At 39.6% G+C, this 15,472-nt stretch overlaps 1 protein-coding gene across 2 annotated transcripts in view; it reads right to left on the bottom strand.

Annotated features, from left to right (window-relative positions):
- Positions 1-315: 315 nt before the first annotated feature.
- The window catches only part of LOC146005179 (uncharacterized), a 204,409-nt gene continuing 189,252 nt past the window's right edge, over positions 316-15,472 (bottom strand). Inside the window, exons 19-20 of one of the 2 annotated variants that reach the window (XM_083144214.1) lie at positions 12,680-13,309; positions 316-609 (exon numbers count right to left, since the gene is read on the bottom strand). In XM_083144214.1, the coding sequence (XP_083000340.1) occupies positions 466-609; positions 12,680-13,309 (774 nt within the window). In that variant the 3' untranslated portion in view covers positions 316-465. The remainder of the gene's footprint in view (positions 610-12,679; positions 13,310-15,472) is intronic. The other variant, XM_083144215.1, reaches the window with a different exon arrangement.

The raw sequence follows: 15,472 nt of genomic DNA, 5'->3' as shown, positions 1-15,472 counted from the left end.
GTTGGCAAGTACAGGCACCATGCCTCACCATTCTGCAGCCACACCCTATCTCGGTCCTGAGCCAAACTGAATGCACTGTACCTCTCTTTTTGTTCTTTTGAGAAACCCTTTTTTTTATTTATTTATTTATTTGCTAAGCACATACCTTCTGAAGTTCGTATCATAGTAAAAGGTTAAAGAGCCATAAAACATTTACTTTTTTTAACCATACTACATGTGTGTTAGTATATTATGTTATTGGTTCAATTGGTTTCTAAAAAATAAAAATACTGGCATACATGTAGCTTTTCAATTTAATTACATTTTAATCACCCAAACATCACACATGCCATTCTCAAACACATACATACTCATAAGAACATATAAATATTCATATCTGGCATTTTCTATGTTACTTCCAGATTTGTAAATCATTTTCAATATTAAATTTGGCATACAGGTACTTCAGAAAGATTTGGAACTTTTTCAATCATAACGAACAGTGTAGAGCTTCTTAATGTTCTCGATTGCTAGATTCCATCGTTTGTGCCACTGTTTCTCCTCCTCTTTGATGGTTTCCTGGAGATGCTGCACTTTGCGAGACATTTCTTTGGTTAGTGTTTCCAAACTCTGAAAATATTTACTAAATCACTATTTATGGTGAACAAGAGATCAAGATTTCAGTACAAAAACTGGGCATATTTTGGGATCAAAAGCAGTATATAAAATGACATTTCAGTGTTAAAATGTTGAATAAAGAAGTATGATTTAAAAATTATACAACAAATTAACATTTCATTTCAAATAGCACATTTTTATATAGTTATTGTAGGATTAAGTTTATTCCTGTGTAAAGGAATCCACTTTTTGATTCTCAAATGTTTACAGCATAATTAATCAATTTTCTGTGATTTGCATAACTCACAAGATAATTCAGACCTCGGAAGGTGTCGTGTTGGTAAATAAACCATAAATTTCATATTTAAGAGTTTATTTCACATTTTGCAGTTCATTTCACGACAAAACATGGTAACAAAATGCAGCTCACACCTTTCAAAAACATGAAAAGTTAACGTTACAATGTGTTATTTTGCATTTCGTGTTTTCGTCAAAAACAAAATATGCATAAAATCACCATGAAGTCTCAAATCATTTAGTAAGCCCTGTCTTTATATAAACACTTATCTGAGAAAAAAATGTCAACAGCGTATGTACAGAGTGGTCTGCTGCAAAGTCAGAGGTCTAACGTTCCAACCTTGATTAAGGCATGAATGTATCATTGTCTTCATCCCATCATCCATTTCATGAATTCATCATTCATCCACATCGTTGAGATTGTACCCAAGAGGTACAATGTAAAATAACTGAAACAGACAAAAAGGAAGATATGTAAAACTTGTAAGTACAAAGGTATCCTCTGTCATAAGATACTGTCTGATGCCTTTTAGTGGAAAAAATATTGTATTCAGTTTTTAGCAGTCTCGAACATCCTTGGTCCTTGCGTAGCCTTCATTTTTGGTGGTTGGCCTTCCTCCGCATAGAGGGCATGACAAGACGACAATTTATGGACCCTCCTTAGACAACCTTACTGTTTATGGGCACAAACAACATTTCAAACTGGAAGAAACCCCAAAAACGTGCACGGCCTATGAGCCCGATAAGTATGGAACAGACAAGTAACGTCACAACTGTGCCTCGTTACCTTGTTATTAGTAAAGTCGAGCAAACAGGAAGTCCGAACATCTCAGATAACACCAAGAAAAATAGAGTTGCTAACCTGAAGGACCCGTTCCTCATTAAAAAACAAAAACAAAAAAAAAAAAACAACTAGACCATGTCGCGGGTAGTGGTCCCTGAGATTAAAAAACTACATAATGGGGAGTCTCCTCATCAGGACGAACACAGGTTGTCAGACAAATAATCTTTTGAAATTAAGAACTTTGGGTGACTTCGCTGTTCACATGGATTCCCACCATCAACTGAACAGCTGTAAAGGAGTCGTACGTCACTGGAATCTGTTGAACGCCTCTAAGGAAAAAAATCTTAGAAGAACTTTCAGACCAGTATGACACTGCAGTGCAGCGAATAAAGACCAGAAAGTATGGTGAATTAGTGCCAACCACTTCTCTCATTTTTACTTTCGGTATGATTGACAAAGTACGGGCTGAATATTATAGCCTCAGCTCTATGTCTGTCCGTACATACCGAACCTCGTGCGATGCTTTAAATGCCAACGCTTTGGCCACACACAACCATCTTGCAAGGCCATAACTGCCATCTGTGGCAAATGCAGTCAGCTGGATCATGGCACAGAGTCGTGTCCATCAGGGCCAAAGTGTGTTAATTGTAAAAGATCATCCTGTTTGGCATCGAGACTGTCCCACCTACCAGGAGGAGGAAAAATATGAGTTGGTCGTCACCGACAAGATTTCCGCCGGAGAAGCTAAACGTCGCCTCTGACGAAACAAACAAACAAACAAACAAACAAACAAACAAACAAACACAAACACACACACACACACACACACACACACCACTATCTGTGACTTTCGCTGCCGCTGCTGCTGCTGCCATCACCTGTCGCAGTGTAGGTGTCCAAAACAGAGAAATTTCAACACAGACTAGGCCCATTCCCAAAGTGGCTCGCCCCACTTCGACGAAGCCCGTAACCCCTATTCACTCGACTGCTAAGAATTTCAAACCAGTATATACAAAAGGGTATTTTCTGAAGTCTAACAAATCTCCAATCAGGGTTGCATCCACCACCCTGAACCTTATAGCACAGCAGAAAGTTGCCAAGTTGCCGCCACCACTTCCCCTTCCCCATCTCCTTCACCCTCTGTGTCCCTGCCCGAGGACATATTACAGGAGGATGCTGCGGATGAGGAATTTACAAAGGTGACAGGGATATCAAATGGAGTACACCTTAGAAGGTCACGTTAATCTTTATATCATGGCCTCTTGTCTCCAATGGAACCTTAACGGTTTCTGCACACATCTTGAGGAACTGCAAATGTTAACATCCACATTTGACCCTGCCATCATGAATCTCCAAGAGATGCATTTTCGTCCAAAGGAATCAATGATTGTAAATGGATGCATTCTTTTCCGCACCTACAAACTTACTGGAGGTTGTCGTGCACACAATGGTGTAGCAATCGGTATTCAAGACTCCATCCACTTAATACCACTCTTTCTCACCACCTCCCTCCAAGCTGTCGCCGTGCGGGTTCATCTACCACAGCCAGTATCTGTGTGTTGTGTATATATCAGAAGGGATGAACAATTCTCTTTTGAGGACTTCCTTTCGGTATTCAAACAACTTCCGTCTCCTGTGATTCTTTTGGGCGATTTTAATTCTTACCATCATTTGTGGGACTCCATCCGAACAGAGCCCCAGTGTCTGTTTGTATATCAATTCCGTGAGGCATCAGGTTTAACTTTGTTGAATGATGGAACTCCCACATATTTAAGTTCATCCTCAGGAACGTACTCTGCTTTAGACTTGTCCTTCTGGAATCTCAGCCTTGCTCCTACCATCTCTTGGAGCATTCATACTGATCTCTGTGGGAGTGATCATTCCCCTCTCTTACTCAATCTCAAACATCTTCAGCAGTCACCTGGACAACTCCCTCACTGGCATGTTGGCTGAGCTGATTGGGGTGCATTTGAGCTTGCAGTGGAGCTTGAAATCAGTCTTGTGTCGACTTTGCCACCAATCGACGCCCTAGATATATTTTGTGTCACACGTCCTTGATGCTGCACACGCTTCCATTCCACATCCCAGTGGACCAATGAAGCGACACTCGGTCCCCTGGCAAAGAACGCACCACAGCTTCTAGTTACAGGCTCATCGTCTCAACTAGCTGTGTGTGCAAGCTAATGGAGCACATGGTCAACAAGCATCTCACCCGGTTCTTGTATGAGAACTCCCTTATTAATAGCTTCCAATGTGGTTTTCACCCCAACCGTACTACACTGGACCTTCTGGTTCAACTAGAAACACATATTCAGGATGCTTTCTTGAACAAGGAAAACTTAAATGCAGTTTTCTTTGACCTCTAAAAAGCCTATGACACAACGTGGTACATTGGTATTCTTAAGCAGCTCCACTCATGGGGTATTCATGGCCACATGGTCAGGGCCGGTTTTTTTGGTTTTAATTTTTCAAAAAATTTGTGAAAAATATATAAAATATCATATTTACAGTTAAAAATATGGCAGTAATTTCGTGAAAATTTTTAATGCCATGCACTTATACATAACGTTATTAAATCAATACAAGGCATAATATTTAACTTCTTTAATGACCTTTTAAATGTTCATGTAGGAGATAAATCAGAACTAAATGAAGTACACACAGCAGAACCTTTAGTTCCAGAACCTAACTTGATGCTATTAAAGATGCTATTAAAAGGCTAAAGAATAACAAAGCACCTGGCATTGATTTAATACCAGCCGAGTTAATTAAATATGGTGGAAATTCGTTAATATGTCAAATTCATAAATTAATTTGTTTGATATGGAATAAAGAAGAAATAACTCAACAGTGGAAAGAACCCATAATTGTTCCTGTGTTTAAAAAAGGTGATAAATTGAACTGCAATAATTACCGTGGAATTTCTCTACTTTCAACAACATATAAAATATTATCTAACATTATTTTAACAAGACTAACCCCATATGCTAATGAAATTATAGGTGATTATCAATGTGGATTTAAATGTAACAGATCAACTACAGACCAAATTTTTCACATCAGACAGACACTTGAGAAAAAGTGGGAATATAATCAAAATGTCCATCAGCTATTCATTGATTTCAAAAAAGCATATGATTCGGTGAAAAGAGATAAATTATATAATATATTAGTAGAGTTTGGAATACCTAAGAAGCTTGTTAGTATGATAAAAATATGCACCAGTGAAACAGAAAGTAAAATTCGTGTGGGTATTAATGTGTCTGACAAATTTACAATTCATGATGGCTTAAAACAAGGAGATGCATTATCTCCATTGCTCTTTAATTTTGCCTTAGAATATGCTGTTAGGAAGGTAAAAGAAACTAAAGAAGGACTAAAATTAAATGGTGTGACTCAGTTGTTAGCATATGTAGATGATGTAGACTTATTAGGGGATGATATAAATACAATTAAGAATAATGCTAAAATATTTTTCAAAACTGCTAAAGAGATAGGTTTGGAAGTTAACAAAGAGAAAACTAAATATATGCTTACAGGCCGAAACCAAGTGTTAGGTAATAATCAAAATCTAATTATTGATAACAACTCGTTTGAACCAGTTTCCAAATTTAAATACTTAGGAGTAATATTAACAAATGAAAATTATATTAAAGAGGAAATAAAAAGTAGACTTAATTCAGGAAATGCATGTTACTTCTCTCTTCATAAACTTTTGTCTTCTCGTTTAATATCTAAGAAACTAAAAGTTAAAATATACAAAACAGTAATATTGCCTGTAGTATTATATGGGTGTGAAACTTGGTCCCTTACATTGAAAGAGGAACAGAAATTGAGAATATTTGAAAGTAAGATCCTTAGGAAAATCTTTGGACCTAAAAGGGATGAGGAGACAGGTGAGTGGAGAAGGTTACATAATTTAGAACTACATAATTTGTATTCATGTCCAGATATTATTAGAATAATTAAATCAAGAAGACTTAGGTGGGCAGGTCATGTGGCACGAATGGGAGAGGAAAGAGGAGTTCACAGGATTCTTGTTGGGAAACCTGATGGTAAGAGACCTATAGGAAGGCCAAGACGAAGATGGAGGGACAACGTTGAGATGGACCTAAAGGAAATTGGTAGAGATGGAAAAGAGTATATAGATCTTGCTCAAGATAGGGGAAGATTGAAGGCCTGTGTTGCTGCAGCCATGTACCTTCGGGTTTAAGAAGTTTAGGGAGTTAGTTAGTTAGTTAAGGCATAATATTTGCAACATTTATGGGAAAATAAGTTTAAAAAAAGTAAATAATAAATTTCACCTTCTGAAAATCAGCCTTACTCAGTTATATTTATATTTTAGAAAAAGTGGAATGTAACTTTTGGGTTACTGTGCCTTTCCAAATGATTTCTCATTCCTTTGCAGCCAACATCTTAAAATCGAATATATTTCTTGAAGAGAAATTTGTAAAAAATGCCGTTTTTTCATTTTTGTCGTAAAAATGAAAATGTTTGCTGAGACGGTCAATTTTTGCGACAATATTACAGCCGTAAATCAGTCACATTTGTGATAAATCGTGCATATACTACTTGCTGCATCTCTCGGTCACATTTTGCATTTATCCATAATAACAAAACAACAGGCCCTGCACATGGCGTACTTTATTCAAAACTTCCTGAGTGATCGATGTTTCCGTGTATATGTTGGGGAACTCCTTTTCGGATCCTCATATACAAGAAAACGGTGTTCCGCAAGGCAGCATGCTGAGTTTGACTCTGTTTGCCATAGCAGTGAACAGTGTTATGAACAACATTCATGCCCCTGTACATGGTCTTCTATATGTGTACATCTTAACTAGCTTTTGATGCTCACGGAACCTCGTGTCAGCTTCTCGTCAGCTCCAACTAACTGTAAACCGTTTGGTTGAGTGGTACTCCTAAACTGGTTTCAGCTTTTCATCCGAGAAGTCCGTGTGCATTCATTTCTGTCCTCAAACTACTTGCCACCATGACCCTGACCTGTACATGGGAACAACGCCCCTGGAATTCGTGAATGAGGTGCGATTCCTTGGCCTCACTTTAGATAGGAAACTAGCCTGGCTACCTCACCTTCGTCAGTTAAAGTTCTCTTGTCCCCAAATTCTCAACTGTTTAAGCATTTTATCTCATACTTTTTGAGGTGCTGATAGGACGGTACTGCTTCGCCTGTACCATTCGCTTATCAGGTCGGAGCTGGAGTATGGCTTCGTATCCTCGACACCGTCCACCATGCTGGTATTTGTGTGTGTTCTGGTGCTTTCTTTACCAGTCTGGTCGACAGTTTGTATGTAGAGGCAACTGAGTTGCCGCTGTCTCTGCAAAGACAGTGGCTGGTAGTGAACTACTTCCTCCATCTTCGCTCATTGCCCTTACATTCTTCATATTACACCGTCTCAGATGAGAGTAGGCTGGCAAGGTACCGGCTCCACCCTAATGTCGCGAAACCATTTTGTGTTTGTGCAGACGAGATTCTGTCAGCACTTGGTGTTGACAGTGATCTTCCTGGCATCTTGAGACGAACTGCCAGTGGAGGGTCTACCCGACATTCAACCATGTGAGAAGAAATCCCTACCTATCTCCCAGACTTTTCCATAAACTTCCCAACTAAATTCCAAAACTTTCAAACCCGTTCCCCCTTTGTCTCGCCAGTAGCATAGGTAGCTATGGCTGGTGAGCCACAGCTGAGAATTCAAAAAATTAAAAGTAGTAATTGAAAAATTTGTCAAAGAGACCGAATCTTAACATCACTGATCTTTATGATGTGTCGTATAATAACCTCATATAAATTGATGTACCCATTTTGTGTGCTATCATTCATCATCCTTGGGACACACCCTGTATATAACTCGAAGATATGCAGTTCTTTCATTATTCTTTAACTTATATGGCATTACAAAAGATTACTTGGCAAGCCACTCAAAATCAATGATTCAAACCACAACTTTTGTGCACATGTTATTACATAAGAAACTATACTTTGTCTCCCTGACCCAGTAACAGATCTCTCTTAGAGCATTTACTACCCCAAGGACCCTGGAAGCTGTATATGGCATATGAGTACCCTAAGACAACATATAGAACACAAACCCACACTGACACTATGCCAACACGGTATCTTTAGTTTTATCACTGATGAGGATGTTTCATGGTGACCAATGCGAATCAGAATTCCCCCTCCTGGAAGTGAAGATTGACATTAGTACACGTTTTACTTAATATCTACACACTGAGAAACAACTTAGGAGAAATTGCAACATCACAGTTCAGCATTGCACATTTATTAACAAAGTATGTAATAAAGATAATCATCTCTTTCAGATATACATATGTTATTCTACATTGCACCCTGTTCATTTAGAGAGTAAACACAAGGCCATACGTCATTATATTCAAGTCAACGTTTCATACAAGAAACTACCTACTAAGCAACAGATTTTAATATTATCCAATTGCTCACTTATATCAAGTTAGGATGCCTTTTATGCAGTCACATCCCGAGCATACTCTCCCTTGCTATAGAAGCAAAACCAAAATAAAACTGGACGGTATTTACAAAACATGAACACAAATTTATCTTATTTACACAGAAATTACTAATGCTGCCTTGTCTCCTCGTATGACATCTTTTCAGAGAGTTGGAATTCTTAGTTCGCATCGGTTACCTCACCCATGAAAACTCATGAAAACGAGACATCCATTTACGAGCTAGCTCGCCACAAGGTTACACCCACTTGACATAACAGTCTGCCGCTGGTATAATCTCACTTGCCCACATAACAGATAAAAACTTCCTTTTACGCCTAACCATTACCCTAGAGCATCATCTTTCATAGGATGAACCTGGAAATAGGCTACTCCATTGTCGGTTTCACAAAGACTAAGATAGTGCATTACTTGTTCCATTCCAGAGTATTCACGAAGCCACAGTTATTACATTTGCCTTTTTAAAAATTTTACTCTATTGGTATTGGCGGTAAAATTGCAAATAATTTTGCAAATCCGATATTTCTAAAAGTGCAATTTTTGCCATTTTCATTCCATTTTTATGAACATAAATGTATATTTAATTTATTTTGGTTTCTTAAATTAAATGTCTAAATATGCAGTTCCTTCTAGGAACTATTCATTTACTTCATTACTTGCAATTTTACATTTTATCAGTATCAGCAAAAATTTAATTTCAAGTCCATCCAAAATTATACATGAATCATGAGCCACATGAGTAATGACACTAAATTGAGCTGCCATAGAAATGTATTTTCAAAAATGAATCATGAAAACATCCCATTAAGGGACATACTGTAATAGATTAGGTTAAGTTGTCTGATTGATCCTAGAACATCTACTTCCTGCTTATATATACTGAGTATATAAACACACCTCACAAAAAATTAAACCCCTCCAGGTGAACACAGAATGGTTATTTTTGCACCGCCAGTATCCAATACACGTAGCACTTGCTGCAGCTGATAAGTGAATCGTGAGGTATGTATGGTCCACGGTATCTGTGGCAGTCGTGGTTCCTGGCAAGCCTGTGTTTTCCATGTGCAGGATGGGTCGGAAGAAAGATGTTAGTGAGTGGCCAAAATGGAGTCGTCGCATTTGGGTGTTGAAAAGGCCACAGAGTACAGGGAGTGGCGGAATTCACTCACTACAGTGAATATGTTTATAGGCAGTGGAAGCAACGCAGTCCACAGGAAACCAGTGTGTGAACAGTGGTAGAAAGAAAGTGCTCACAAACAGAGACCACAGATGAGAGTCACGTCTTGTGTCAAACAACTGTTTTGCAATGAGGCAACAATTACTGCAACTCGTCAATGATGGGCCACATGCCTCAATTTCAGAATGTACACTTTGAAGGGAACTCCACACCATGGATATCTGGAGTAGAGTACGTCTTCAATGAGATAAACACCGCAAAACCTGGACAGTAGAAGACTGGAAACGAGTCATCTGGTTTGATGAGTCCTGTTTCTGCCTCTACAGTAATGATGCCCAACGTAGAGTTCACTGCCGACTGCATGAAGCCTTCCATGAGCACTGTGTACAAGGTGTGGTGGGTCGGTGATGTTCTGGGGTTCTTCACACACACAGAATTGGGCCCTTTGATTGAAGTCACTGTTCACTTAAACCAGCATGGTTACATTCGACTTCTGGATGAACAGGTGTTGCTGTTTGTTCATCATCTTACCGATAATCCAACTGTGGACACACCAACTTTTCAGAATGACAACTGTCACGTGCATAGGGCCAAAATTGTTACTGCCCAGTATGGCGAGCATGCAGAGAAGCTCTCCCATCTTCCTCGGCCAGCAAAGTCCCCAGATCTGAATCCTATTGTGAATCTGTGGGACCACTTAGAAAAGCGGGTTAAGCAGACATTCATGGAACCTCGCTGAACTTAATAACCAGTTGATGACTGAGTGTCTTGCACTCGATGTGACCCACGTCCTCAGACTTGTAAAGTCTATGTCATGGTGAATTGCTGCTGTCATTCGTTCCAAGGGAGGGCCAATCAACAGTTAGGTACGATTTCCTTTCAGGGTCTAATTTTTTGTCCGGTGTGGTTATATGCACAGTAAGTAAATTTTTATATTAGCAGATATAGACTTGTTTGTGTATCAGTACTACAATTTCCCCATATTTATAAATAGCCTGTAATTGAGAGAAAAATGCTGTCATTTAGGAATTTTTTTCATAAATATAAATGTAGAAGGCAAAAGTTATTAAATTCCAGTGCTTACATACTGCATTTAATGATGTGAATTAGTGATCAAGTGTTTCATATAATATGTGCAACTTCTTACAGAATCAGTATACTATCATTATCATTATCTGAAGAGAAGTATCAGTCCATGAGTCCATATCTGACTCAACAGATGACAATTGTCAATATGTATTACTGGTTTCAGTGTATTCAGTAATATTTGGTTTTGGGTTCAGATTGCTGTAAGTTATGAAATATGCTGAAGATTTAATTCATTCTCTGGGAAAGATGTGTAGTAATAATAATAATGTTCTTCTTGTTTTTAAATGACATTATCACACTAGTTGCATAAATCAAAACAATATTTTTTGAATAAAACTCGTATGGCATGATAAATATGTATCACATTTGTGTTGTATTTTTTAAAATTTATCAGAGAAATCTTAATTTTATTGAAATGTGTAGGCATTGCTATATGTATGAAACAGTTAAGCATACTCGATCAGCCAATATTTTTAAATGACTTGATTGAAATTTCATCTTGTGAATTTATATCATTCTTGCCAATAATGACTGGACGTTATTGAACATGTGTGGGATGAGTTAGAGCACCGGTTGCAATCCACGCCAAACTGGGCAAACCACCACCAAGCCATTTGTCATTTTGCAGGAGGAATGAATTAAACTATCTGCAACATGGTGGAAAGTTTTCCTCGAAGGGTAAAGGCTGTGATGGGGGCGAATGGTGAACCGATCCAATACTCACACCAGACCAGCTCCAGGTTGAATTGACTGATTGATTGAATTGCTGTTTTAAGTCCACCTTATGCACATAAAGGTTAATCGGGACTTGACCTACAGTTTAAAGTGGAATCCGAATCACTATGTGCCTCCACTGGGTATCGCACCCAGTACCCCTTGATTACAAGGTGATGACACTACCGCTGCACCATTGGGTAAGCACACCCATGCCCTGGCAGGGAATTCAACATAGGACTTTTGATAATGGGATCGTAACAGGCAGTCAGCCATGGACAAGGTTTTAATTAATTCCTAGTCTTATTGGAGATATTGGCTGTATATACTCCTACTCGACTCTCACAACTGAGTTGGGTGATAGGTGATGAAACCTCTGTGTCACGTTGAATGAAGAGTTGAGAAGGAGCATGTTCATCTGCTGTAAGGGCTGAAACAAGTAAACATTGCATCATGCAGAAAGCATGAATAAGCTCTTTCGTGAGTGTTCCTTCATCGATTTCATCTAATCATCATCGAGATCAACCTATGAACTATGATACTTGACGTAAAGTATGAAAAATACAATAAATACAAAAATACATTCTTCCTTACTATAATTTCCTCCATAAATATCATTCTTCTTTCCTTTCAGGGATACATAACTGTTAAATGTTACATGAGTAAATCCCAGGCAAGAAATGGATGTTAATTTACATTCGGACCAAGAGTATGCTCTGTTCAAAACTTTGCCATGATGCTAAGCACGCAAATACGACTTCATCATTTTTTATTTTGCTTTATATGAATGCGCAAACTGCGGTAGCTCAGTCATTAGGACCTCTGACTACCATGCAAGACACCCAGGTTGGATCCCCGGTGGGGAGAACTGGGACATTTTCAACCTGTTCAAGTGGCTTTGGCACCCACCCAGCATTGTATAAAGTGGGTACCTGGAGGAAACTCTGGGGGGTAAAGGCAGCCAGGGGCATGGTGCTGATCACGTCACCTCCAGCTCGGCCGAGATCAAGAAAGTGTGGGGCCCTAACTCACACCCCCTATACGCCTTCATGTCATGGTGCAAAGCACAGGGGAGCACTTTACTTTACTTTACTTTACTTTACTTTTTCATATGAATGCATTTTTTGCTGAAAATTTCTACATCTCCTGTGTAGGCCTAATCTTCAATAAAAGAACCTTTGGGTGGAAACTTTCACATTCGTGTACCTTCCCCTCCATCCCTCTGAGGCTCGAGCCATAGTTAAGTCGTCTGCTGCACTCCTTCCCTACCAAAAGAATGCCTCTGTGCCTCTACAGAGCATGATGCACATACATATTCTTTAGTACCGCCATTTTGAAACAACAGAGTTGAAGAAAAGTAGCATAGAGAAAAGGAGTTGGGAGAGTTGAGTAGCAAGAGTTGAGCAACAAGTAGCATACTAACAGTTAGGCAACCGTTGTGCCAAGTAGATACGACCATTGTCAATGTAGTTACCTATATAATTAACAGATTTCTACTTATTTGATTGTGTACTTACATCACACTTTGAAGTGACCAATGACTGAAGTCCAAACATCTGTATGGAGCTAGGATAGAGTGCGCACATGAGCAACTCTCGGTTCTGCACGACAAAGTCATATCCTTTGAACTTTAAGACTTGAGATAAGTCGCTGCCTATGTTTTCTGAAAGAACGTAATGCTGCATCTTAACCACTGCGAGCTCTGTTGATTTCTCAGCCATTAGAGTAAGAATATCACAACTTTCTTTATCTACAATGAGAATTTTATTCAAAAGAGGATCCTTGTCTTCATAATTTTCAAAAGAATCTCCTGACTTAAGATTAAAAGCAACGGTGGTGGCTTCATCCACTTCAGCATCTTGTGACGATGTGCTCTTTACAGATTCCCTCACTGAAAGTCTATTTAATGTGTTTTTGGACTTACTCCTTCTTAAACTTTTCCTTCTCTCTTCCTGTTTGGAGCCTTTCCCTTTGTCTGCCTCTTGCACAAATGAAACTTGCTGTTCGTCAGGCTGTTCCATCAAACTTTTAATGAGATATGATTGAAGAGGTAGAATATAGCTTAGGCTGAATACATCACGAGTTACATGTTGCAAGAAGTTCTGTAGGTTGTTAATATCTTTCTTGTATTTGCCAGATGTGGGAATCTGCGAATGAAAGAATATATGTACCAGTGTTTCATTTGAATTTTGTTCCTCACTGCTGGGTTTCAAGGTTGTTTTGTTGACAAGCTCAAGAAACTTTCAGAGCAGAGCAAATACCACCAAATATTTATTTTACATCCCCAGTAAGAGTTTAGTTACTTCGACCAAAGTAACTACACTGTTGGGGCAACTGCAGTTTTTACGTGGGAAAGGTTGGGTTTATGTTGGATGAGAAATTCAAGTTGGTCTTATGTTGAACAACAGATGTTACCAATGTTTGCCCATCCATGTAAAAGTGAGTCAAAATCAGTTTTAAAAATGGCTTTCTCCTGTCAAGACAAGTTTTAGGAGTCTCCTGTAAATTGTAGAGTGTAAAACAAGTGACATGTAACAGTGTTTCTCTTCGCATATTTCAGTCATGGCACATACTGGAAATATATTTTTAATGAAAGCAGAAGCTGTTTTGTAGTCACTCACCAGTCCTTTTGTCCGCTGCCATGGATTAAAGATATGTAGGTAATTGCTAAATGTTTGTCTATTTAGCTGTAGCAGAACAAGAACATTCTTACAGGTATTCTTGTGAAGGTGGTTAAACAATGTTATGTGCAGACTAAATTCCATGACAGTGGAAAACTAAATCTAGAAAGTTTTTTGTGCTACCACTTGAAGGTTCTCCGAAAACAATAATACCAAATGATGAAGGAGACAGTAAACACTTACCACAGGAAAAGAAATACGTTGCTATTCCGTGACCTAGGTCACATTGCCATTGGAGAAGGAGGAGGTGCACATATTCACGAAGTAAAGGAGCACAGAATACTGACTGTAGCATTGGTACAATGATGCCAGAGAAAGTTAGAAGATAGGAAGGAAACATATGTAAGGTACTTTCACCAGTGTTTACTGCATAGGGTGGTGGTTTCGGGGAAGAAGGGAAAAGGTTATTGGTTGGCTAGGTTGAGTCCGGGGGGGTATAGTGGCATGCATGCCTAATATATAGGCCCTTTCCCATCGCCTGCGGAAAAGGCTTGTCTGTGTGTGGGGGGGGGGGGGGGTAAAAAATGGATTATGGCAACCCGGAAACAGTTGTTGAAGGTGTTGGTATGGCTGTTGGAGTGGATGGCAACTGTGAAATCAGAGTTTTGGGTGGAGGAGCGATGGTTATTGATCCAAAGGTTCAAGAGGGTGGAGGTTTTGCCAAGGTAGAAGTTGCCGCAGATATGGCAGATGAGGGTGTAGTTGAGGTTGGATGAGTGGCAGGTGCCCTTGGGTTGAAGGGTGAACTCACCTGCCGCAGTGGGGGAGGTGATAAGTATGAGGCAGGTCTTGCACCTGGGTTTAATGCATCTGTGAGCTCGCAGGGGTGGTGTGGAAGGGGTGGGAGTGTTTTGGACCAATATGTTTTTGAGGTTGGGGGGGGCGAGAGGAGACGACCCTAGGTTTATCGCGAAAGACGTCCCTGGTGTCAGGATCACTGTGTAGGATGGGAAGGAGGGAGTGGAGGGTATGTCTGATTTTCATGATGTGGGGGTGGTATTAGGTGATCAAAGCTGGAGGGTTGGTTTTGGGTTGTTTGGTGCGGTTGTGGGAGGTGGCTCTTGTGATTTGTTTGTTGATGCGGGTAGAGGGGTAGCCACGGTTGGTTAGGGCTTGGTGCAGGCGTAGGTTGTAGTTTTGATGGGATGAGGGGGATGAGTTAAGGTGTTGGCCTCTGAGGGCTAGGGAAAATGGGATGGCTTTTTTGGTGTGGTAGGGGTGTGAGCTGGAGTAGTGTAGATACTGGAGGTGGTTGGTCGGTTTGATGTGCATGGAAGTTTCCAAGTGGTCTCCCGCAATGTGGATGTCCACATCTAGGAAGGTCACTTGGTCTTTGGAGTGGAACCAGGTGAATTTGAGGGTAGTGAAGAGTCGTTCAGTTGGTTTAGGAATATTGTGACGGAGGGTTCACCATGTGTCCAGATTATATATATATATATATATATATAAAAATCAAATAAGGTAAAAGGAAACACTCACCGGACAGTAGGAATATTCAAAATTTTCGCTAATTTATAGCATCATCGGTGTGAGAAGAAACAGAAGACGGAACCGGAAGTTGGGGTCCTGTAGAGTTGCCAGGTCCCCATTGAAGAAGAAGCGGTGCGTAGAACGAAAAAAACACTGTTT

Source organism: Lepisma saccharinum, chromosome 23, assembly GCF_977018435.1.
Source record: "Lepisma saccharinum chromosome 23, izLepSacc3.1, whole genome shotgun sequence".
Lineage (NCBI taxonomy): Eukaryota > Metazoa > Arthropoda > Insecta > Zygentoma > Lepismatidae > Lepisma > Lepisma saccharinum.
This window is presented reverse-complemented; position numbering and strand designations above follow the sequence as displayed.